This window comes from Dendrobates tinctorius, unplaced genomic scaffold, assembly GCF_039654945.1.
Source record: "Dendrobates tinctorius isolate UK_male_01 unplaced genomic scaffold, ASM3965494v1 ptg000075l, whole genome shotgun sequence".
NCBI lineage: Eukaryota > Metazoa > Chordata > Amphibia > Anura > Dendrobatidae > Dendrobates > Dendrobates tinctorius.
Window position 1 is genome coordinate 37,389,195 of NW_027361743.1, and position 26,028 is coordinate 37,415,222.

Below are 26,028 nucleotides of genomic sequence, written 5' to 3' on the forward strand. Positions count from 1 at the left end.
ATTTGCATATATGACCATTGTATATGTACACTAGGGAAAAAAAGTATTTAGTCAGCCACAAATTGTGCAAGTTCTCCCACTTAAAAAGATGAGAGAGGCCTGTAATTGACATCATAGGTAGACCGCAACTGTGAGAGTCAAAATGAGAAGAATATTGAGATGAACTTTTGGTAATGACCAAATACTTATTTTCCACCATAATTTGCAAAATAAATCTTGCTGAATCAAAGTGATTTTCTGGATTTGTTTTCTCATTTTGACTGTCATAGTTGTGATCTACCTATGATGTCAATTACAGGCCTCTCATCTTTTTAAGTGGGAGAACTTGCACAGTTGATGGCTGACTAAATACTTTTTCCCCCGCCGTATATAATTTAACCTCTTTTATCTCGATCCACGAATCCACTTGTCTGTTTCTCGGTTTAATTTTCCATGCTACTGGGGCTGGTTTCTGACCCTATATAATTCCTTTAATGGACTGGGCTTATATCTAACAAGGAACAGGTGGCAGTCCATTTCAGGGACCTTGATGCGGGTGCAGAGGCAATTTTATTGCATTTTTCTGTGTGAGGTGCAGCAAAGTAAAAAGCTGCAATTTTGACAGTGCAATCTGCCCCATCTTCCTGATATTTACTGTAAAGGTTAAATAATTTTATATTTTGATAAATTGGACTTTTGCGGATGATGCAATATTTATATTTTGTATTTTTATTATTTTTTTCATTTCAATATTTTAAACTGCGGAAAAGAGTGAATAGAATTTTTAGTTTTTTTTTGTTAATATTAAAAGGTTTTTTTAATTACCATTTTTTTCAGTCTTATCACTTCAGTCTTTTGATTGCTTGATCGATATACTGCAAAACTGCAGTATTACAGAATATATCAGAAATCACATTCTCCTATGACGCCAAGCCTATGTGTCACTACTCGGCTGTTGTGTGACCCAGGAAGAGGGACTCCTTCCCTGACCCTAACACTAGGGGGTGCCTTAGCTGCCCTGTTCCCCGTGATACTTCTGAAGGTGAAGTGTTGTGAGTTCATTTTCCCCTTCACCGTTGATGTCTGATGAACTCCCCCTGCTGGTGAAGAGAAGTAGTGAAATTGATTGGGTTGAGAAGAACCTGTCATCTGAACAGGTGGAGCCTGGTTGGACACCCGGAATCACTGAGTGGATATAAGGCAGCCGACGCCCTACAGGGGTGCTGGTGATCCTTTCTGCTCTGAGCTCTTGCAACCAGTTAGTCCTGTCTACTGAAAGCTAAGTTTTTGCTCTCTTATTTTTCCATGACATTTTGTCTGTTTTCTTCGTGTTTTGTGTTCAGCCTGCCTTTGTTGGGACGGACTGAGCTCCATTTTTTGTCTCTGATCAGTTTATCTCTTTGCTCTGTTTTCAGAATATACCTGAGTGCTGATATAGTGATTTTGAAGTCTAGCGACTTCAGGGCCTTTTTCCCTATCAGACGGTAGGGTTTTTTGCGTCTTGCAGCCAGCATCTTTTCTGTCCTTTCCTATTTAGTTAGTTGGGCCCCATCGTTTGCTCAACCTGTCTTTCTGTCTGTTTGTGTTTTCATCTGCTTTTCACCGACAATACATGTTGGGGGCTGTCTATTGCTTTGGGGTCTGCTCTGGGGCAGTTTAGATTTCCCCTTTCTTTCTTTAGGCTTATTTAGTTCTCCGGCTGTGAACGAGGGGTCTAGGGCACCGTAGGAACCCCCCACGGCTACTATTAGTTGTGGTGAATAGGATCAGGGGTCTGCAGTCCGCTAGCTACCAACCTCTCCGGTTTTCTGGACTTAGCTTGTATTTTCCTCTTCGCCATGACAGCACCCACTGAGAGAGGGGATCCGCCCCCGGAACAGGAAACCTACAGAGAGATAAATGGGGCGGTCCCCCTCGCTCCCTCAATTTGGTTTCCTGTTCCTGGAAAGGAACCCGCAGAAGAGGATACCTGGTCTGGTAGCCGCCTGCATGCATAATATGAGCAGCAGGGGCTCCAGGACTGGAGGCAGCGTCGGGCGGAGAGGTGCCAAGGCTCACTGAGGGGACATGGCGTATACCCCCCCCCCCCGCAGGAAGGGGCCAGCGCATTACAGATGCCATTGGGGCATATCGGGGATGGTGGCCACGCGTCCCCCCCCCCCCCGAGAGGAAGCAGAAGAGCCTGAGCGTTGTGCCAGGCAGCGCTACTGGGGGGTCATACCTGCGGCAAGGGGTTGCGGCCGGGTGCGTGGGTGTCACCGTCCGACGGCCGCTGCATCAGCGCTTCCAGCGGCGCTCCCAGGCAGAGGCAACACGGAAGTGGTATGAGAACTTCCGGGGTCAAGACAGGAGGTGGCAATCGCGGGGAAACGCCCGCGCATGCGCAGAAGGGACACAAAAAAGAAAAAAAAAAATGGTGGAAAGGGGAGCATCAATAAGAGAGGCTATAAAAAGAAGCCACGAACGCAGCGCCAATGCGCAGTCATGTCATCCATAGATGACCCAGCTTCGCTCCCGTTAAGTCAGCCAGTGGAATCCCCACATAGCAGCAGACAAAGCGGTACTACAAGGAGAAGCAGTAGCACCAGAAGAAGTGGCAGCTCCAGGAAGGAATCTAGCGGACCTTCCAGGCAAGATGAGCCCTTGGAGAAAAAACGTAAGGAGAAAAAACCGTCCCACGCCTCGCCTAAGCCTGAGTCGCGGACCCCGTAGCCGGTAGTTTGCTGACGAGACTCACGGGTGAGTGTTTTTAGTCAGAATAAATAACTGATGGCCGTTTTTTCTGGTCCATCTCCGTTCTTTTGGCCTAAAAGGGGGGTAAGGCGAAAAATAGAGAGTGTGCCTTATGTACTCAGCCCCTCCCAGACGGCCACCCTAAAAGATTATGCCAGTCGTGTATTGAGGAGGCCTTACAGGAGGAATCCTCACGGAAAAAAGAGGATATCCGAGCAATAATTAGAGAAGAGCTACGGGCCTTAGGCAGCTCCAGTAGTCTGGGGGGGTCACTCCTCCGTGAGAGAAATAGGTTCACCGAGAGGAGGAGCTTCGCCGGCGTCAAAGTCACCGTCAGAAACCGGGGATCTAGACTCTGATAGATCCCAGGAATACCCTTCCTAAACTCCTGTCCTCTATTCCCCTCATTAAAGGAGCAGCGGCCTTCCTCTCCGATTCCTCAGCGGACTCTCTCCGTTTATCTGCGAGAGCAGCAGGGCTAACCAATGCAGGCCGGCGGGCCTTATGGTTGAAGGGGTGGAAAGGAGACACGCAGACAAAAACTAGACTGTGTGCTATACCCTGCCAGGGTAAGTACCTATTTGGCATGGAACTGGACGAGATCTTAACAAAAGCGGGGGAGAGAAAGAAAGGTTTTCCTAACCCGTATATTCCCTTTAATAGGAGGGCCTACAGAAAGCCGCCGTTTGGCAAAAAGAAAGACTTTAAACCCCAGGATCGCTGGGGAAATAAGGACCCCAAACAGAGGGGCAATCTATTCGGGAAACGTCCCTTCAGAGGAGACAGGTTCCGCTAATACCAGTACACCGGTAGGTGGCAGACTACTGGAATTCAGCCACCAATGGGGCAAGGTAACATCAAACCCATGGGCCATTGATATCGTCTCATCGGGCCTAAAACTAGAATTTGTTCGGCATCCACCGAACCTCTTCCTATTGACTTCCATGAAGTCCCAGATACAGCAGGAAGCACTGGAGATGGAGATTGCAGTACTGCTAACTAAACAGGTCCTGATAGAGGTCCCAGGGGACGAAAAAGGAATGGGCTTTTATTCTCCTCTATTTTTAGTCCCAAAACCAGTTGGCTCTTTCAGGACTATAATAAATTTAAAGAAGCTTAATACCTTCTTGAGGCTGAGGCCATTTAAGATGGAGTCAATAAATTCTGCAATAAAACTTTTGTTTCCCAGGTGTTATATGGCAGTCTTGGACCTAAAGGATGCCTATTACCATCTCCCCATATACCGAGAGCACCAGAAGTTCCTGAGGGTAGCGGTCTGGTTCAAGGGTCGGATTCAGCATTTCCAGTTTGCGGCAATGCCATTCGGGCTATCCATGGCTCCTCGGGTATTTACCAAATTGATGCTGGTGTGTCATTCGTATGAGGGTGTCATTCGTATGTAAGACTGAATGACACCCTAGTGATCCCTTACTTGGACGACCTGCTCGTAGTGGGGAATTCTGTTTCTCAGTGCGAAACAAGAATAGCTAAGATTATCTCATCCTTACAGTCGCTAGGCTGGCTAATCAACTGGGAGAAGTCCAGGCTAGAACCAGTGACCTGTCAGAGGTTCCTAGGCCTGCAAGTAGATTCCGTGAGTCAGAAATGCTTTCTACCAGACGCTAAAGCGGTGGCCTAATCAATAAGATACAGAATACTACAGGAAAACCCGTAATATCATTGAGACAGGGTATGTCCTTGCTGAGGTCACTGATATCGTGCATCCCAGCGGTGCAATGGGCCCAGTTCCACTCCAGAAAGCTACAGTGGGCTATTCTGCAGGAAACGGATAGACTGCAGGGGCGGTTGGAAGGGAGGATGTCCCTATCGCCAGAAGTGGTTAAATCCCTAAGGTGGTGGTTGAATCCTACCAATTTGTCAAAGGGAGTGCAATGGTGGGTAACTCCCTCCAAGGTGCTCACCACGGATGCTAGCCCCTTAGGTTGGGGGGCCCACCTGGAGTAGCACATGATGCAAGGCCGGTGGCGTAAACATGAAATAGAAACCTCCTCTAATGTAAAGGAGCTAAAAGCAATTTACTATGCGATATCTCAATTTCTCCCGCAGTTAAGAGGAACCCACGTGAGGATCCAGACAGACAATACCACCGCAGTGGCCTATATAAACCGACAAGGAGGTACGCGATCGGGACCGTTGATGTCTATCGCGGAAAAGATCCTAGAAATAGCTGAGGTACATCTTCACTCCTTGTCGGCGCTCCACATAAGAGGAGTGGACAACTTTCAAGCAGACTATCTCAGTCGCCAGGTCCTATATCAGGGCGAGTGGGTCCTCAGCAGGCACGTCTTCGAGACGATAGCGACAGAATGGGGCAGACCAGAGATAGACCTGTTCGCGACCAGAGCCAACAAACGCGTAAGAAGGTTTGCTTCGCTCTACAGGTCAGACAACCCAGACATTCTAGATGCCCTCCAAGCACCCTGGACATTCCAGCTAGCCTATGCCTTCCCTCCAATGGTTCTGCTACCAACAGTAGTCAGGAAAATAAGACACGAGATGGCGAGGGTCATCTTGATAGCCCCGTTTTGGCCCAAAAGGCCGTGGTTTTCATGGCTGAGAGCCATTTCAATAACCGACCCGTGGATCCTGCCGCTGCACCAGGATCTTCTCTCGCAGGGACCCTGCTACCATCCACAGGTCAAAGCTCTACACCTAGCGGCCTGGAATTTGAAAGGGAACTATTGAAGCAGAAGGGCTTTTCGAAAAACCTGATTAATACCCTGCTACAAAGTAGAAAAGAGTCTACAACAAGAATATACTCTAAGGTGTGGAGGAAATTCCTGGCCTTTCACCCAGCAGAGCTAGCCGGTGAAGTACCCATTACGGCCATCTTAGAGTTTCTTCAAAGAGGCCGAGAATTGGGCCTCTCAGTAAATACTCTTAAAGTCCATATATCGGCCCTAGGAGCCCTATTTAACTATAACGTGGCAGCAAATAGATGGGTGACCCGTTTTGTTTCAGCTTGTCAACGATCAGAACCGGTGCATATTCCTCGGCTTCCGGCATGGAACCTTACTCTGGTCTTGGATGCCTTTACTCAGGCCCCGTTTGAGCCCATAAGTTCAGCATCAGTGAAGTGCCTCTCATTAAAAACTGCTACGCTAGTAGCTTTAGTATCAGCTAGAAGAGTAGGTGATCTTCATGCTCTATCAGTAGACCCTCCGTTCCTGTCAATAACACGAGACAGACTGATTTTGAAGACAGACCCGTCCTACCTTCCCAAACGGGCAACTAAATTTCATAGGTCTCAGGAGATATGCCTACCTTCCTTCTACGAAAACCCGTCAAACCAGGACGAGGTGAAATATCACACCTTAGATGTGAGAAGAGCTGTACTAGCCTACCTTGATAGGACCAGTCCCTGGAGGCAGAGTAGGTCTCTTTTTGTCTCCTTCCAGGGCAACAGAAAAGGGTCTGGAGTTACAACAAGCACATTATCCAGGTGGATTAGAGATGCGATCACAATGGCATATTTGGCAAAAGGAGAAGAACCTCCGCTGGGGATTAAGGCGCACTCTGCTAGAGCCTCTCATCCTCCTGGGCCGAGAGGGCAAACGTCCCAATTGAACAGATATGTAAGGCTGCAACCTGGTCTTCTCCATCTACCTTTTATAGTCACTATAGACTAGATTTATCCTCTACCGAGGATTTGACTTTTGGTAGATCAGTCCTTAACACGGTGTGCCCTCCCAGGTGATTATCTCTGGAAATCTCTCAGTGGGTGCTGTCGTGGCGAAGAGGAAAAACCGGATTACTTACCGGTAATACTCTTTTGTAGAGTCCACGACAGCACCCGCTCACTTCCCGCCCATAAAAATTTTCACAAATGGTTCTCCTTGGTGGTGGAGATTGTAATTAGAATTTAATATGTGGTTAAACTTAGCGAACATAAAGAATATAGGGGTAAGATAGATGAATCGCCCAAACAAATTGACTAAAACATGTATGGCGGTTCCTCCGTTGTTCTCGGTAATACAAACTGAGGGAGCGAGGGGGACCGCCCCATTTATCTCTGTAGGTTTCCTGTTCCGGGGGCGGATCCCCTCTCTCAGTGGGTGCTGTCGTGGACTCTACAAAAGAGTATTACCGGTAAGTAATCCGGTTTTTTGTTTTTTCCTCCTTCGGTGACTCATTCATAACAGTGAAGATGCCAGGGCCTCCACCCTCGGTTATCTCCTGAATCAACTCTCCGCCTGTTCTCTTACCCCACCCATGGAAGAAGGGAGCTGCCGCGCTCAGCAGTACACCAACCCGACGAATAAGGCAACACGTACAAGGGTAACAGAAAATACCAGGCATACAAATCTTCACTCACATAAAACCGGGGAATGGAGGACGGGGAAAATCCAAAGTAAGCGGAAGGAAGGGAATTATCACACTTACAAAACCAAGCAATAGTCACAGATATCGCCTCCAAATTCCTCATATAAACACCTCTCCTCCAAGCCATGTAGCATAAGCTAGCTCTGACATTGGATTTCAATCAGGATCCAGATTATAAAGAGGATGGGAGTGGCTAACAGAGCTCAGACTCCCAGAGCTCCCAACATGGCCGATTAACCCCTTTTCTGCCAAAAGAAAGTAACACCATAAAAAGAAGGTGAAGTGCTTCTTTTCTGCTCAGGAGGAGGGGCAATCAGATGCTGCGGTCTTTTGTCTCCTCTCTGTTGTATTAATCCCTTGACACTATAGCTGGACATCACAGGTGACTTCTGCACCATTTTACCCAACTCCGATCTGCCATAGCAACACAGCGGCTGGTGGGTGGAGGGGGGTCATGGGCTCATGAATAAATGCTTGCTCCATATTGCGACGCTTAAGTGCTCTTGTCTGTGATTGATAGCGGGACTTCCGAAGTTAATGGCAGAAATCAGCAGTAATGTTAGCTGTGTAATATATCTGACATCTGCCCTGTGTGGAGCGGGCTTTGCTCCTGAGCCTGCTGCAAGCACACACACTACACGAAACCAGGGGAAGAGTCTTGAGGAGATCATTTGCATATTCCCAGTGCCTTCTGGGATAAGTGAAGAGTCTCCGCGAGCTCAACGATCACTGGGTTTTGGCCGTTGCAGCTGAAAAGAGGAAATCGGAGAAACCAGGGGAAGAGTCTTGAGGAGATCATTTGCATATTCCCAGTGCCTTCTGGGATAAGTGAAGAGTCTCCGCGAGCTCAACGATCACTGGGTTTTGGCCGTTGCAGCTGAAAAGAGGAAATCGGAGAAACCAGGGGAAGAGTCTTGAGGAGATCATTTGCATATTCCCAGTGCCTTCTGGGATAAGTGAAGAGTCTCCGCGAGCTCAACGATCACTGGGTTTTGGCCGTTGCAGCTGAAAAGAGGAAATCGGAGAAACCAGGGGAAGAGTCTTGAGGAGATCATTTGCATATTCCCAGTGCCTTCTGGGATAAGTGAAGAGTCTCCGCGAGCTCAACGATCACTGGGTTTTGGCCGTTGCAGCTGAAAAGAGGAAATCGGAGAAACCAGGGGAAGAGTCTTGAGGAGATCATTTGAATATTCCCAGTGCCTTCTGGGATAAGTGAAGAGTCTCCGCGAGCTCAACGATCACTGGGTTTTGGCCGTTGCAGCTGAAAAGAGGAAATCGGAGAAACCAGGGGAAGAGTCTTGAGGAGATCATTTGCATATTCCCAGTGCCTTCTGGGATAAGTGAAGAGTCTCCGCGAGCTCAACGATCACTGGGTTTTGGCCGTTGCAGCTGAAAAGAGGAAATCGGAGAAACCAGGGGAAGAGTCTTGAGGAGATCATTTGCATATTCCCAGTGCCTTCTGGGATAAGTGAAGAGTCTCCGCGAGCTCAACGATCACTGGGTTTTGGCCGTTGCAGCTGAAAAGAGGAAATCGGAGAAACCAGGGGAAGAGTCTTGAGGAGATCATTTGCATATTCCCAGTGCCTTCTGGGATAAGTGAAGAGTCTCCGCGAGCTCAACGATCACTGGGTTTTGGCCGTTGCCTGTCGGCGCGCGAATTTTGGCTCATCTTTCATCTTTTTAAGAAATCTCAAGATGGAAGAGGCCAGGAGCCATTTGGTGAGCTGCATTTCTTGCTACATGTTCACAGATTTACCAGTGGAAAAGCCAAACTTCACATGCCACAAATGCAAGCTTGTGACCCTGTTGGAGGAAAAGTTGCAAAATCTCGAAGAGAGGTTAGCTACGTTGAAGATCATTAAGGAAGGTGAAGAGTTCTTGGACAGAGCAGAATTATCTCTTCATGTTACAGAAAGAGAAGAAATTCGAAGTGCACCTGAAGAAACAGAGGAATGGAGACATGTGACCCAGAGAAGCAGGAGGATCAGGAGGCAGTCAGCACCCATACTGCTCAGAAACCAGTACCAGGCTCTCACGCAGGAAAACGATGAAGAAATACATCAGGATAAGACTTTGCCAACAAACAGCAACCTTGTACGCCCTCAGAGTCCTCCTGGATGGAGAAAGAAAAATGTTGTGAAGAAGAAACGGAGAGTGGTGGTCATGGGGGATTCCCTGTTGAGAGGAACAGAGGCCGCTATCTGCAGACCGGATATAACTTCAAGAGAAATGTGCTGTCTTCCAGGTGCAAAAATTAAAGATGTGTCTGACAGGATATCAGGACTCTTCAGACCTACAGATGACTACCCATTCCTGCTACTACATGTGGGGACAAATGACACCGCAAGAAACGACCTGGAAACCATCTGCAGAGACTTTGAAGACTTAGGCAAGAAAGTGAAAGAACTGGGAGCGCAGGTGGTCTTCTCTTCCATCCTCCCAGTGGATGGCCATGGAACAAGGAGGTGGAATAAGATTCTGCAGGTGAACAACTGGCTACGTCGATGGTGCCGTCAGCAACGATTTGGATTTCTGGATCACGGAGTGAACTACTTATACGATGGACTACTTGCTAGAGATGGGGTGCACCTTACGAAGACTGGAAAGCAGGTATTTGGAAGTCGCCTTGCTACACTTGTAAGGAGAGCTTTAAACTAGAACAACATGGGAAGGGAAGCAAAAGACCAGAAAAAGCCATACACCTGACAAATGCTACTGAGAACTCTGCTATTAGAAGTGGAAAGGAAGAACAAAGACGAAAGAATCTAATTAAAAAAAATATTGGAGAAAGAGAAACCAATCACCAACTAAAATGTTTCTATACTAATGCACAAAGCATGGGCAACAAACAAGGAGAATTGGAACTACTAACACAGGAAAAGAAATATGATGTCATTGGAATCACTGAAACTTGGTGGGACAATACACATGATTGGAATACAAGACTAGAAGGATACAACTTATTTGCAAGAAACAGACTTGATAAACGAGGAGGGGGTGTCGCATTGTATGTTAGAAATGCGTATATCTCCACAGAGATTGAAGCTTCAGAAACTGGGAGTTCTGTGGAAACTGTTTGGGTAAGAATACAAGGACAGAACAATGGAAAGGACACCATTGTAGGCATTTACTACAGGCCGCCTGTGCAAGCTGAAGATATGGATGAACTCTTTATGCATCAAATGGCCAAGTTCTCCAAAAAATATGACATAGTTGTCATGGGAGATTTCAACTATCCAGACATTTGTTGGGAATCTCTCTCAGGCAAAACTAACAGGTCAAGGAAATTCTTATCCTCTCTTGCTGACAACTTTATCTTCCAAAAGGTAAAGGAGAAAACAAGGGGAACTGCTACCTTGGATCTAATCCTTATAAACAGGGAGGAAATGGTTGAGGAGGTAAAAGTGGCTGGGACCCTAGGAGGTAGCGACCATGCTATTTTAGAATTTTGGATAACTAGAGGCGGAAGACCTGTGAAGACTCAGACGTCAAGGTTAGATTTCAGAAAGGCAGATTTTAAGGGATTCAGAAAGAGAATTGGAGGGATCCAATGGCTGGATATCCTTAAAGACAAAAATGTCCAGGAAGGATGGGAAATCTTGAAAAATGAAATTCTCAAAGCACAGTTGTTAACAATTCCGAAAAGAGGGAAGAATAGGAAGCATTTAAGGAAACCAGGATGGATGAACACAGAACTTAAGCACATGCTAAAAAGGAAGCAAAAAATGTTTATAAAATGGAAAGAAGGAGGCATATCTAAAGAAGAATATAATGCTGTCTGCAGAACCTGCAAGGCACAAATCAGATTAGCTAAAGCTGAAAATGAATTGAGGCTTGCAAGAGATGTCAAAAGCAATAATAAAGGATTTTGGGGATATGTCAAAAGTAAAAGAAAAGTCAAAGATGCTATAGGATTTTTACAGGATGAAAATGATGAAATGGTAAGACAGGATGTTGAAAAGGCTGAACTTTTAAATTCCTATTTTGCATCTGTTTTCTCTCAGAAAGGAAATGTAACATCAACTGTTCTTCACTGTCCTATTAAGGGAATAGAAGAATCCAGGATATCTATAAACAGAAAGATAGTGAGGAAACACTTAGCTAACCTAAATGTATTCAAGTCTCCAGGTCCAGATGAATTACACCCCAGAGTTCTGAAGGAGATAGCAGAAGAAATTTTTGAACCCCTCTCCATAATCTTTGAAAATTCTTGGAGAACAGGAGAAGTGCCAGAAGACTGGAGAAGAGCAAATGTTGTTCCTATCTTCAAAAAGGGGAAGAAGGTGGACCCAGGCAACTATAGGCCGGTGAGTCTGACTTCTATACCAGGAAAGATCTTTGAACAAATTATTAAACAACATGTATGTCAATACCTGGATAAGAATGAAGTGATTAAACAGAGTCAGCATGGGTTTGTAACTAATAAGTCATGTCAGACTAATTTAATTTCCTTCTATGATGGTATTACTGATTGGGTGGATCAAGGAAATGCTGTAGATATAGTATATCTTGACTTCAGCAAAGCATTTGACAAAGTCTCTCATACAATCCTTATTGAAAAAATGACTAAGTATGGAATGGACAAGGCAACTGTTAGGTGGATTCATAACTGGCTTAGTGATCGGACCCAAAGAGTGGTCGTAAATGGCTGCACATCCAGTTGGAAGAATGTCTCAAGTGGGGTACCACAGGGCTCTGTCCTGGGCCCTGTATTGTTCAACATCTTTATCAACGATTTAGATGAAGGAATTGAGGGTAAACTGATTAAATTTGCTGATGACACAAAGCTAGGTGGGATAGCTAATACTAGAGAAGAGAGAGAGAGGATTCAAAAAGATTTAAATAAACTGGAGAAGTGGGCAGCAACTAACAGAATGGTTTTTAACAGGGAGAAATGCAAAGTACTACATCTGGGCAATAAAAATGAAAAAAGCATATATAGAATGGGAGGAATAGGGCTAAGTGACAGCACATGTGAAAAAGACTTGGGTATACTAATAGATCGCAGACTGAATATGAGTCAACAGTGTGATGCAGCAGCAAAAAAGGCAAATGCAATTCTAGGATGTATTAACAGAAGCATACAGTCTAGATCACGTGAAGTCATTATTTCCCTCTACTCCTCTTTGGTCAGACCTCATCTGGAATATTGTGTCCAATTTTGGGCACCACATTTTAAAAAAGACATCAACAAACTGGAGCAAGTTCAGAAAAGAGCGACCAGAATGGTGACCGGTCTGCAAACCCTGTCTTATGAGGAAAGGTTGCAGGATTTGGGAATGTTTAGTTTGCAAAAGAGAAGACTGAGAGGAGACTTAATAGCTGTCTACAAATATCTAAAGGGCTGTCACATTGTAGAAGGATCAACTTTATTCTCATTTGCACAAGGAAAGACTAGAAGCAATGGGATGAAGCTGAATGGGAGGAGACACAGATTAGATATTAGAAAAAACTTTTTGACAGTTAGAGTGATCAATGAGTGGAACAGGCTGCCACGAGAAGTGGTGAGTTCTCCTTCAATGGAAGTCTTCAAACAGAGGCTGGACAGACATGTAACTGGGATGATTTAGCGAATCCTGCTTTGAGCAGGGGGTTGGACCAGATGGCCCAGGAGGTCCCTTCCAACTCTACGATTCTATGATTCTATGATTCTAATAGTACACTTGTACATAATGTAGTCTCTGACCACAAATAGGCTGAGAGGAGCAACTATAATGGGAAGATAATGGTAACAAACTCCATGATTGATTTTCAGTTAACTCATTCTCATTCTGCAGCCATTAATAGACAGTATAGCCAGAGTTGATAGAAGGTAAAGAGTTAAAAATTTTAAATGAAACCTTATTCTAAAAATTATATTTAACCAAGATCCATGCATTAAAGTAAGTAAAAAAATAGTTAGCAAAAGTAGTTAACCCCTGTAAAACCTGTTTAATTAAAGAAAGAGATTTTCACAAGATTGAAAGTGATCAATTGCATAGATGATAACTTCCTGATCACTTGGGGTTTGACCACTGGGACCCACACCAGTCACAAGAACTGTGGATCCCTGTGTGAACGGAGCAGTGGTCTGTCATACGTGAATGAATGGAGCAGCAGAGCACATGATTGGCCTATGATATATTTACATGAGATTGGTGTGGGGGCAGCAATTGGAAATTTGTCTCTCTTTACCATGGATAAAGATTGGCCTCCAAATCCTGAAAATACCCATTTGAAAATAAAATGTATCTCTCAGATGAATCTACCACAAAATCTCCGCTCTTTACTACTCTGTAGAGCTCCTAAACTCCACAAAATGTCATTCTCAGGAATAAACGTTTAAGGATCATTTTCTCCATAAAATCTAGTCCGTATTGATAAGATGCAGTGCATATTATCAGGCACTAGATGGCACTGTTGCTCTTGTTTTCTGCTGCTAGATGACATTTATTGGTAGTTCCCCTCTATATACAGTGCAGACCAAGATCTTTGCACAGACTTCTTTCCCCATGTTCTTAAATAGTTAGGGTTAGTCACACTGGCCCGACCATTGAGTTCTTGCAATTTGACCTTATAGCATTGAAGAACTACAGCATTGTGTTTTGAACATAATTTGTTTTAAAGCTGTTTTCTTTCCCTTCCTGGTCTTGTTCTGTCCTTTTCTCCATTAATTAAAATGATCCCTCTTGTTGTCTTATAGAACTAGGAGGAATCGTATTTGTGATACAAAGCCAGAGTCATCAATTCCATAAAAAGCGAGCCAAAGGCCTGAAAGAGAGCATCTTAAAGCAGGCTGCAGAAATCAGCAAGGTAGGTGCATGCCGCGTGCTTGTTGCGCTCTTGCCGCGTGCTCGTTGCGTTCATGCCGCGTGCTCGTTGCGTTCATGCCGCGTGCTCGTTGCGTTCATGCCGCGTGCTCGTTGCGTTCATGCCGCGTGCTCGTTGCGTTCATGCCGCGTGCTCGTTGCGTTCATGCCGCGTGCTCGTTGCGCTCATGCCGCGTGCTCGTTGCGCTCATGCCGCGTGCTCGTTGCGCTCATGCCGCGTGTTCGTTGCGCTCATGCCGCTTGCTCGTTGCGCTCAATGCCGCGTGTTCGTTGCGCTCATGCCGCGTGCTCATTGCGCTCATGCCACATAAGTAATAAGTAATAATAATAGAAATGATACATTTATAAATGGATTCCAATGTTAAAAAAAAGTTTATTAATAGTGATGAACGAACATACTCGGATAAGGTGTTATCTGCTCGGTTGCAAAACGAATGTCTTCGGCTTGCTCGAAAAATATGTTCAAGTCCCCCTCCTGCTTTTCTTGCATCTGTTCAATAGCCACAACACATGCAGAGATTATCTGTTTGATTACCATCTGGTCCTGATTTGTCTAGACTGGGCAGCCCCTATTAAAATGGTATTTTTTTCCGAAAGTCTGTCTCTCAAACTATTTAAACTCCTAAAATAACTTTTTAGGGCTTCCAGTATCAAAAAAACTTTCCCTGATGCCAAAAAACAAAACATATGAAGGCTGGCACTGTCTGAGTACTTTTGGAGGATGGCAATAAAATATATACATGATGCATTAGCATGCTGCGACTGACCAATGCATGAACTCCAATATTGCTGTAAATGTAAAAATGTAAGGCACTGGGTCAGCATTTTTTTTTTTCAACAATAGATTTTTATTGAAGAATTATTCAAATAACAAACAGGTACTGTACATTGCAGTTATCAAAAAGAAATCGAACATTTAGTTGGGTGGAGTACAGAGGGAAGTGCTAATGTAACTGACGGGAAGGAGTAGAGGGTAAAGGAGGAGGAAGAGGAGCTCGAGAGGGGGAGGTGTTAGTCAAGACTAAATTTTACCCCTTTACCCCCAAGGGTAGTTTGCACGTTAACTCCAGGGCCAATTTTTACAATTCTGACCACTGTCCCTTTATGAGGTAATAACTCTGGAACGCTTCCATGGATCCCGGTGATTCTGACATTGTTTTCTCGTGACATATTGTACTTCATGTCAGTGGTAAAATTTCATTGATATAACTTGCGTTTATTTGTGAAAAAAACAGAAATTTTGTGAAAATTTTAAAAATTTCGCAATTTTTCAACTTTGAATTTTTATGCCCTTAAATCACAGAGATACGGCACACAAAAAACTTTAATAAATAACATTTCCCACATGTTTACATCAGCACAATTTTGGAACCAAAATTTTTTTTTTTGTTTTTTTACACCATTTTATTTTTACGGACCACATCACATTTGAAGTGATGCTTGTGTCCCTGTTGGAGGAAAAGTTGCAAAATCTCGAAGAGAGGTTAGCTACATTGAAGATCATTAAGGAAGGTGAAGAGTTCTTGGACAGAGCAGAATTATCTCTTCATGTTGCAGAAAGAGAAGAAATTCGAAGTGCACCTGAAGAAACAGAGGAATGGAGACATGTGACCCAGAGAAGCAGGAGGATCAGGAAGCAGTCAGCACCCATACTGCTCAGAAACCAGTACCAGGCTCTCACGCAGGAAAACGATGAAGAAATACATCAGGATAAGACTTTGCCAACAAACAGCAACCTTGTACGCCTTCAGAGTCCTCCTGGATGGAGAAAGAAAAATGTTGTGAAGAAGAAACGGAGAGTGGTGGTCATGGGGGATTCCCTGTTGAGAGGAACAGAGGCCGCTATCTGCAGACCGGATATAACTTCAAGAGAAATGTGCTGTCTTCCAGGTGCAAAAATTAAAGATGTGTCTGACAGGATATCAGGACTCTTCAGACCTACAGATGACTACCCATTCCTGCTACTACATGTGGGGACAAATGACACCGCAAGAAACGACCTGGAAACCATCTGCAGAGACTTTGAAGACTTAGGCAAGAAAGTGAAAGAACTGGGAGCGCAGGTGGTCTTCTCTTCCATCCTCCCAGTGGATGGCCATGGAACAAGGAGGTGGAATAAGATTCTGCAGGTGAACAACTGGCTACGTCGATGGTGCCGTCAGCAACGATTTGGATTTCTGGATCACGGAGTGAACTACTTATACGATGGACTACTTGCTAGAGATGGGGTGCACCTTACGAAGACTGGAAAGCATGTATTTGGAAGTCGCCTTGCTACACTTGTAAGGAGAGCTTTAAACTAGAACAACATGGGAAGGGAAGCAAAAGACCAGAAAAAGCCATACACCTGACAAATGCTATTGAGAACTCTGCTATTAGAAGTGGAAAGGAAGAACAAAGACAAAAGAATCTAATTAATAAAAATATTGGAGAAAGAGAAACCAATCACAAACTAAAGTGTTTCTATACTAATGCACAAAGCATGGGCAACAAACAAGGAGAATTGGAACTATTAACACAGGAAAAGAAATATGATGTCATTGGAATCACTGAAACTTGGTGGGACAATACACATGATTGGAATACAAGACTAGAAGGATACAACTTATTTGCAAGAAACAGACTTGATAAACGAGGAGGAGGTGTCGCATTGTATGTTAGAAACGCGTATATCTGCACAGAGATTGAAGCTTCAGAGACTGGGAGTTCTGTGGAAACTGTTTGGGTAAGAATACAAGGACAGAGCAATGGAAAGGACACCATTGTAGGCATTTACTACAGGCCGTCTGTGCAAGCTGAAGATATGGATGAACTCTTTATGCATCAAATGGCCAAGTTCTCGAAAAAATATGACATAGTTGTCATGGGAGATTTCAACTATCCAGACATTTGTTGGGAATCTCTCTCAGGCAAAACTAACAGGTCAAGGAGATTCTTATCCTCTCTTGCTGACAACTTTATCTTCCAAAAGGTAAGGGAGAAAACAAGGGGAACTGCTACCTTGGATCTAATCCTTATAAACAGGGAGGAAATGGTTGAGGAGGTAAAAGTGGTTGGGACCCTAGGAGGTAGCGACCATGCTATTTTAGAATTTTGGATAACTAGAGGCGGAAGACCTGTGAAGACTCAGACATCAAGGTTAGATTTCAGAAAGGCAGATTTTAAGGGATTCAGAAAGAGAATTGGAGGGATCCAATGGCTGGATATCCTTAAAGACAAAAATGTCCAGGAAGGATGGGAAATCTTGAAAAATGAAATTCTCAAAGCACAGTTGTTAACAATTCCGAAAAGAGGGAAGAATAGGAAGCATTTAAGGAAGCCAGGATGGATGAACACAGAACTTAAGCACATGCTAAAAAGGAAGAAAAAAAGTTTATAAAATGGAAAGAGGGAGGCATATCTAAAGAAGAATATAATGCTGTCTGCAGAACCTGCAGGGCACAAATCAGATTAACTAAAGCTGAAAATGAATTAAGGCTAGCAAAAGATGTCAAAAGCAATAATAAAGGATTTTGGGGATATGTCAAAAGTAAAAGAAAAGTCAAAGATGCTATAGGATTTTTACAGGATGAAAATGATGACATGGTAAGACAGGATGTTGAGAAGGCTGAACTTTTAAATTCCTATTTTGCATCTGTTTTCTCTCAGAAAGGAAATGTAACATCAACTGTTATTCACTGTCCTATTAAGGGAATAGAAGAATCCAGGATATCTATAAACAGAAAGATAGTGAGGAAACACTTAGCTAACCTAAATTAATTCAAGTCTCCAGGTCCAGATGAATTACACCCCAGAGTACTGAAGGAGATAGCAGAAGAAATTTTTGAACCCCTCTCCATAATCTTTGAAAATTCTTGGAGAACAGGAGAAGTCCCAGAGGACTGGAGAAGAGCAAATGTTGTTCCTATCTTCAAAAAGGGGAAGAAGGTGGACCCAGGCAACTATAGGCCGGTGAGTCTGACTTCTATACCAGGAAAGATCTTTGAACAAATTATTAAACAACATGTATGTCAATACCTGGATAAGAATGAAGTGATTAAACAGAGTCAGCATGGGTTTGTAACTAATAAGTCATGTCAGACTAACTTAATTTCCTTCTATGACGGTATCACTGATTGGGTGGATCAAGGAAATGCTGTAGATATAGTATATCTTGACTTCAGCAAAGCATTTGACAAAGTCTCTCATACAATCCTTATTGAAAAAATGACTAAGTATGGAATGGACAAGGCAACTGTTAGGTGGATTCATAACTGGCTTAGTGATCGGACCCAAAGAGTGGTCGTAAATGGCTGCACATCCAGTTGGAGGAATGTCTCAAATGGGGTACCACAGGGCTCTGTCCTGGGCCCTGTATTGTTCAACATCTTTATCAATGATTTAGATGAAGGAATTGAGGGTAAACTGATCAAATTTGCTGATGACACAAAGCTAGGAGGGATAGCTAATACTAGAGAAGAGAGAGAGAGGATTCAAAAAGATTTAAATAAACTGGAGAAGTGGGCAGCAACTAACAGAATGGTTTTTAACAGGGAGGAATGCAAAGTACTACATCTGGGCAATAAAAATGAAAAAAGCATATATAGAATGGGAGGAATAGGGCTAAGTGACAGCACATGTGAAAAAGACTTGGGTATACTAATAGATCACAGACTGAATATGAGTCAACAGTGTGATGCTGCAGCAAAAAAGGCAAATGCAATTCTAGGATGTATTAACAGAAGTATACAGTCTAGATCACGTGAAGTCATTATTTCCCTCTACTCCTCTTTGGTCAGACCTCATCTGGAATATTGTGTCCAGTTTTGGGCACCACATTTTAAAAAAGACATCAACAAACTGGAGCAAGTTCAGAAAAGAGCGACCAGAATGGTGACCGGTCTGCAAACCCTGTCTTATGAGGAAAGGTTGCAGGATTTGGGAATGTTTAGTTTGCAAAAGAGAAGACTGAGAGGAGACTTAATAGCTGTCTACAAATATCTCAAGGGCTGTCACATTGTAGAAGGATCAACTTTATTCTCATTTGCACAAGGAAAGACTAGAAGCAATGGGATGAAACTGAATGGGAGGAGACACAGATTAGATATTAGAAAAAACTTTTTGACATTTAGAGTGATCAATGAGTGGAACAGGCTGCCACGAGAAGTGGTGAGTTCTCCTTCAATGGAAGTCTTCAAACAGAGGCTGGACAGGCATCTGACTGGGATGATTTAGCGAATCCTGCTTTGAGCAGGGGGTTGGACCAGATGGCCCAGGAGGTCCCTTCCAACTCTACGATTCTATGATTCTATGAAGTCACTTTGAGGGGTCTATATGATAGAAAATACCCAAAAGTGATACCATTCTAAAAACCGCACCCCTCAAGGTGCTCAAAACCACATTCAAGAAGTTTATTAACCCTTCAGGTGCTTCACAGGAAATTTTTTGAATGTCTAAAAAAGAATGAACATTTAACTTTTTTCACAGAAAAATTATTCAGGTCCAATTTTTTTTATTTTACCAAGTGTAACAGGAGAAATTGGACTGCAAAAGTTATTGTGCAATTTGTCCAGAGTACGCTGATACCTGACATGTGGGGGGCAACCACTGTTTCGGCGCATGGCAGACCTCAGAAGGGAAGGAGCGCAGTTTGACTTTTTCAATGCAAAATTGGCTGGAATTCAGATCGGACGCCATGTCACGTTTGGAGAGCACGTGATGTACCTAAACAGTGGAAACCCCCCATAAGTGACCCCATTTTGGAAACTAGACCCCCATGGAACTTATCTAGATACTAAGAACTTTGAACCCCCAAGGGCTTCACAGAAGTGAAAATTAAAAATCATATTTTCTCCACGAAAATGATCTTTTCACCCCCAATTTTTATTTCCCAAGGGTAACAGGACCCCAAAAGTTGTTGTGCAATTTGTCCTGAGTATGCGGATACTCATTATGTGGGGGTAAACCCTTATTTGGGCGCATGGCAGAGCTCGGAAGGGAAGCAGCGCCATTTGACTTTTTTGGGTGGAATTGGCATCGGACGCCATGCCGCATTTGGAAAGCCCCTGATGTGCCTAAACAGTGGAAACCCCCCACAAATGACACCATTTTGGAAACTAGACCCCCCAAGGAACTTATCTAGACTTGTGGTGAGCACTTTGAACCCCCAAGGGCTTCACAGAAGTTTATAACGCCTGGGCGTGAAAATAAAAAAAATCATATTTTTTCCACAAACATGATCTTTTAGTCCCTATTTTTTATGTTGCCAAGGGTAACAGGAGAAATTGGACCCCAAAAGTTGTCCAATATGTCTTGAGTACGCTAATACCCCATATGTGGGAGAAAACCACTCTATGGGCACAAGTCGGAGCTCGGAAAGGAAGTAGTGACGTTTTGGAATGCAGACTTTGATAAAATGGTCTGCGGGTGTCATGTTGACTTTGGAGAGCCCCTGATGTACCTAAACTGTGGAACCCCCCCACAAGTGACCCCATTTTGGAAAATAGACCCCCAAGTAACTTATCTAGATGTGTGGTGAGCACTTTAAAGCCCTGTTTGGGCGCATGGCAGAGCTTGGAAGGGAAGGAGCACCGTTTGAATTTTTCAACGCAGAATTGGCTGGAATTGAGATCAGACGCCATGTCGCGTTTGGAGAGCACCTGATGTGCCCAAACAGTGGAAACCCCCCAATTCTAACTCCAACCCTAACCCCAACACACCCCTAACCCTAAGCTCAGCCCTATCCCTAATGGAAAAATGGAAATAAATACATTTTTTAAAATTTTATTATTTTTCCCTAACTAAGGGGGTGATAACGGGGGGTTTGATTTACTATTTATGGCGGGTTTTTATGTTTGGCAGCTGTAACACGCTAAAAGACCCTTTTTATTATAAAAAATAGTTTTTGCATCACATTTTGAGAGCTATAATTTTTCCCACAGAGTCATGTGAGGTCTTATTTTTTGCGGGACGAGTTGACGTTTCTATTGGTACCATTTTCGGGCACGTGACATTTTTTGATCGGTTTTTATTTCGATTTTTGGGACGCAGAATGAAACCAGCATTTCATGAATTTCTTTTGGGGGGTGCGTTTACACTGTTCCGCAGGTGGTAAAATTGATAAAGCGTTTTTCTTCAGGTCAGTACGGTTACAGCGATACCTCATTTATATAATTTTTTATGTTTTGGCGCTTTTATGCAAGAAAAACAATTTTATATAAAAAATTATTTTTGGATCGCTTTATTCTGCGAGCTATAACTTTTTTATTTTTCCGCTGATGGAGCTGTATGGCGGCTCGTTTTTTGCGGGACAAGATGACGTTTTCAGCAGTACCATGGTTATTTATATCCATCTTTTTGATCACGTGTTATTGCACTTTTTGTTCAGCGGTGTGATGATAAAGCATTGTTTTTTGCTTTGTGTTTTATTCTTTAAGGGGTTCACCAAAGGGGTTAACTAATGGGACAGTTTTATAGGATGGGTCGTTACGGACGCGGCGATACTAAATATGTGTAGTTTTATTGTTTGTTTTTTTGTTTCCCAAAAAAATGAATTTATTAGGGAATTTTTATTTATTTATTTTTTTTAATTTATTTAGCAATTTTTTTTTTTTTTTTTTTTATCAATTATTTTTATTTATTTATTTATTTTTTACTTTATTACATTGTCCCAGGGGGGGACATCCCTGTAATGTGTCAGATCGCTGATCTGACAGTTTGGACAGCACTCTGTCAGATCAGCGACACTGAGGAAGCCACCTCCCTGCAGGCCCCCAAAGGCCCCCGCGGCCATCTGCAGGGAAGGAGGCCCCCAGAGCAGTGCAGCACATTGCACTGCTCGGGGGGTCTCGGGAAAGCAAGGAGGGAGCCCCCTCCCTGCAGATGCTTCCCTAATCCCCCGGTACACTGTGCCAGGGGTTATCGTGCCGGGGGCGGTCCGTGACTGCCCCTGACACATAGTGCCGAGTGTCAGCTGTGATAATCAGCTGACACTTGGCCGCGATCAGCGCCCCCCCCCCCCCCCCCCCCCCGGGAGTGCCGCTGATCGCTTAGACGTACTATCCCGTCCCCGGTCATAGGGGCCTGGGTACCGTGAATGGGATAGCACGTCTAATGTCAGAAAGGGGTTAATATATCGAATTAGGACGAGTCTGGGGAGTCAGGAACATGTAAATGAAGTGAAGGTGTGACAAAGAGAGTGTGGTTGTCATATTCCTCCCAGGGAAGCCCAATTTTTTCAAATTTAATGACTTTGTATATAAGTATGGCAGATAATTTTTCATTGCTCATATACCAAGAAAGGCGTCTCTTGACTTCTGACAAATATAGACCTGATTTTTCCAGGCCAATGCTATAGTTTGCTTGGTCGCTAGGAATATAAATGAGATGAGAATTTGGGTGTGTTTAGGGATGGCAGGGATACGTTTCTTAAGTAAGGCTTCCTAAGGATTTTTTTTTTTTTTTAAGGTCAGTGTTTGTGACTGAGAGATTAAGGTGATATACCCTAGCCTAGGGGTCTCCAACCTGTAGCTCGGGAGCCACATGTGGCTCGCGTCCCATGAATTGTGGCTCGCGACTGCCAGCTTGGTGCATTAGCTCCAGGTCTAGTAAACAGGTATGAAGAGTACATCTCAAAATGTTGAATTTTGTGAGTATATCTGCACAGAAGAGCAGATCTGGATGCACATATACTGGTCTTAGTGGTTTAGAGATGTTTTAGGTATGATATGCTGGAGGCTGGTACTACCTGTTAGAGGAGGGGAGAATACTGAAAGGGGTATTGTGGGAACCCCTGGATCTCAGTGTACTGCTTTCGAGTGATTTATCTGGAAAAGCTTTGGTTATTATTATACCTGTAATGGGGACTTTGGTTGACACTACTTTGAAGGGGGTGGGAGCTGGATGTGGCTCGCAACCTTCTCTCAGTGCTGAATGTGGCTCGCAACCCTCTCTCTAAGCTGAATGTGGCTCTCATGGTCAGAAAGGTTGGGGACCACTGACCTAGCTCAAAATCTGCGTACCACGGGGCACGACCACCAATTATGGTACATATCCCCGTCAGAATCACAACCTCTTAAACACTTGGGAGAATCGTTGGAACTTCCTTGACAACTGTAGCTGTCACATCGGCGGCTGTGTCTGCTGCAGTTCCATCAGCGGCAGTGTCCGCTGCCGCTCCCACTCACCAACCCACGTCACGCCGCGCTGCGCTCTCGTTCCGCACGCCTGCCCTCCGGAGGATTCCGCCTGTCTCCTCGCTCCCTTACTTCCGGCCAGCTGCGGTCCCGCACATGCGCCTTAGACTGTGGGCGCATGCTCTGCAGGCTCCTTAACCCTGCAGTGTCTGCCCAGAAGCCCCTGCCGTCCAATCTCCTGCTGACACAGGGTATATTAGGCGGCTCCTCCTTGTTGGAGGCGCCTGATTACCGTGTGCATCTCGTGCATTAATATTGGCCATGTTTATAGGGGGTTACCCTCTATCCTGTACCTTCTGCCCTGTATCCAGTACCTCCTGCCCTATATCCAGTACCCTGTGTTCCGCCCATTACCTCCTGCCCCATCCAGTACCCTCTGCTCCGTCCAGTGCCCTCCTGCTCCGTCATGTACCCTCTGCTCCTTCCAGTAACCTCGGCTCTGTCCAGTACGTCCCGCTCCGTCCTGTACACCCAGTCCTGTCCAGTCACCCTGACCCTTCCTGCTTCTCTCTTTTAAATTGAGCCTTCTGTTCCATCCGGGTCTAGGCTATAATCTATTTCCTAGCCCTGTCTATAGCGTTTCCCTAGTCCTTTGAGCTGTCCCTCTTGGTTCCAGCTGTTGCAGTGACTGACTCCCTTGAGTTCTCCCCTAACAATCCCTGTATAGGGGTCGGCTCCACCTGGTTCGCGCGCTCTCGGGAGCTTCAGTACCGTGACCCAGAGGGTCCACTCTCGGATGCCTGCCATTCCCATAGCGTCACAGTAGCTGGGGTTAAGTACCATCTAGTTAACACCTTATAGTTTCTCTAGTATTAAGGTATCTAGAATCCCGCCAGCTGAAGAGTGCCAAATCTGAGACCATTCTGGGTTAGTAAGGGCAGAGCTGTTATCAGACTCACAGCGAGAGGTATAAGTTAAATTACACCTGTGTGAAGTGTAGTTGATATGTGAGTAGAGTGGTGAGATGGTACCTGGGGCGTGTGGATTCTGGTGACACCTTTATTCGAAAGGAGTGAATGTGTAAAGCGGGTGGAGTTTCTCAGAAGTATGGTAATAAAGTTCTTCATTTGTAAATAGCGGAATATTTCTCTAGGAGGGAATTTGCATTTTTCATGGAGGGCTGGAGATGGAATAATACCATCAACATTAAATAGGTGGTGGACTCTTGTAATCCCTGCGGCGACCCAAAGACTTTTGAAAGCTCCAGAGAGACTCATTTCCCAGGGGGAACTGCAAATTTCCCCATAGTGGGGTGAGAGGCAGGAAGGGGGAAATTTAGTTTGAGGAATATTTTAGGGAATCCCATATATTGAGTGAATGTGATAGAATTGGATTTATAATTTGTATGCGTAGTGCTGGGAGGATCCATAATAAACTGTCAAGGGTAATTGGGTGACACTCAGGGCTTGCTAAGGAGAGCCATTGTGGGGGTTCTGAATAAGCATGGTATAGAAAAGGTTAGCAACTCCAAGACCTCCTTCTAGGCGGTGTCGTTAGTCAGCATTTTTTTGATCAAAGAGCGCAAAAGTCATCCAACCACGTCATGGTGCACCTTTCAATATGGGTTTTCTGTAAGCACTATACATCCTACCTCTCCATGTGCCAAATTAGCCTTATATGAATGGAGAGTGAAAAGGAAACTAGGCATAGCTCGCAATTAAAACCTTGTGTGTGTGTGAAAGATGGGTGGATAAGGGTGCTGAGGCTTGGTGGGGGCTACACCCACTGATATGGACTACAAAAAAGAAAAATAGGGCCCACACAACTTTAGTATTAAATTAATGCATAGGGGCACAAATACAGTATGCTGTGTGGCCAATAAATACAGGTACACAATGCCTTGTCATGAATACATGAACTCCAATTTCTGTAAACCTTTAAAATGCAAGGTACTAGGTGGTTTTTGATCACATGACACTACTTTGGCACATGGAGAGGTAGGACATATACTGCTTAGGGATAATCCATATTAGAAGGTCACCTTGATGTGGTTGAATGGCGAAATACTGAAGTTATGCAGGTCTTATTTTTTCGTTTTTGGCAATGAAATATATGGCGCGGAGGTAGGTCAAATAGGACGTTGTCTATGATGCACTGGAAAGGGGGACACAATTTTTGGATAACGCTCAATATTAACCTGGGTGATACTTGGCTGATAGCGTTTGTAATAGGGGGTTGTAGGGTACGGCACAAGAAAAAACCTGCTGTAATACTAATAAAGTAGTAGCACTTCCTAATTTTGACACTTGATGACAGTATTGTTTTTATTTTATGGTTTGGAGATATTACACTACATAAACAGATCAGATTTATATACAGATCTATATACTTATTGTGTCTAAACATCAACAAATGGCAGTTTGTTTACGTTTCTGTATTTATGGATGTAAATCAGCAGAGTACAACATTTTTTTCATCTAAGTAGACTGTTCAACAAATTTTCATGATTTCTTAATAAATGCATTAAAATGAGGTTACTTACATTTCTCTGACCATTAGGAAACAGAATATTTACATATCGCTAAACCATTAGCTCTAGTTTTAAAATGGGAGATGTGGGACAATAAAATTAATGAAATGCACAATTCATGTCCCTATACTTCAGACCCTATAGGCCAGAGGCGCCCCCCCCCCCAACTTCGGTCCTCAAGAGCCATCAGGTCATATTTTCAGGATTTCCTTAGTATTGGACAGGTGATGAAATTATTGTCTGTCCAGGTGATAAAGTTGTCACCTGGGCAATACTAAGGAAATTCCGAAAACATGATCTGCTGTTGACTCTTGAGAATCAGAGTTGGGGGAACACTGCTCTACTGTACATGATGCTGCAGAAGCAAAGCTTACAGCATTGAAGAGTGCACAATTTGTGAGATCGTCTCTGTCATGCTACTGGTTCAAGCTGTCAATCATCAGGAGTTTCACCACCCACTGGAAAACAGGAAGTCTGGAAGAATAGGGTTTTTCTTGGAGTCGAGGTCGTTACTTCATAA

The 26,028-nt window shown here is 44.1% G+C and overlaps 1 protein-coding gene across 2 annotated transcripts in view; it reads left to right on the top strand.

Annotated features, from left to right (window-relative positions):
• Window positions 1–26,028, top strand: part of B3GLCT (beta 3-glucosyltransferase) — a 591,167-nt gene that overhangs the window by 242,767 nt on the left and 322,372 nt on the right. For both annotated transcript variants that reach the window (XM_073583176.1, XM_073583175.1), the window contains exon 4: window positions 13,739–13,848. In XM_073583176.1, coding sequence (XP_073439277.1) covers window positions 13,739–13,848 — 110 coding nt within the window. The remainder of the gene's footprint in view (window positions 1–13,738; window positions 13,849–26,028) is intronic.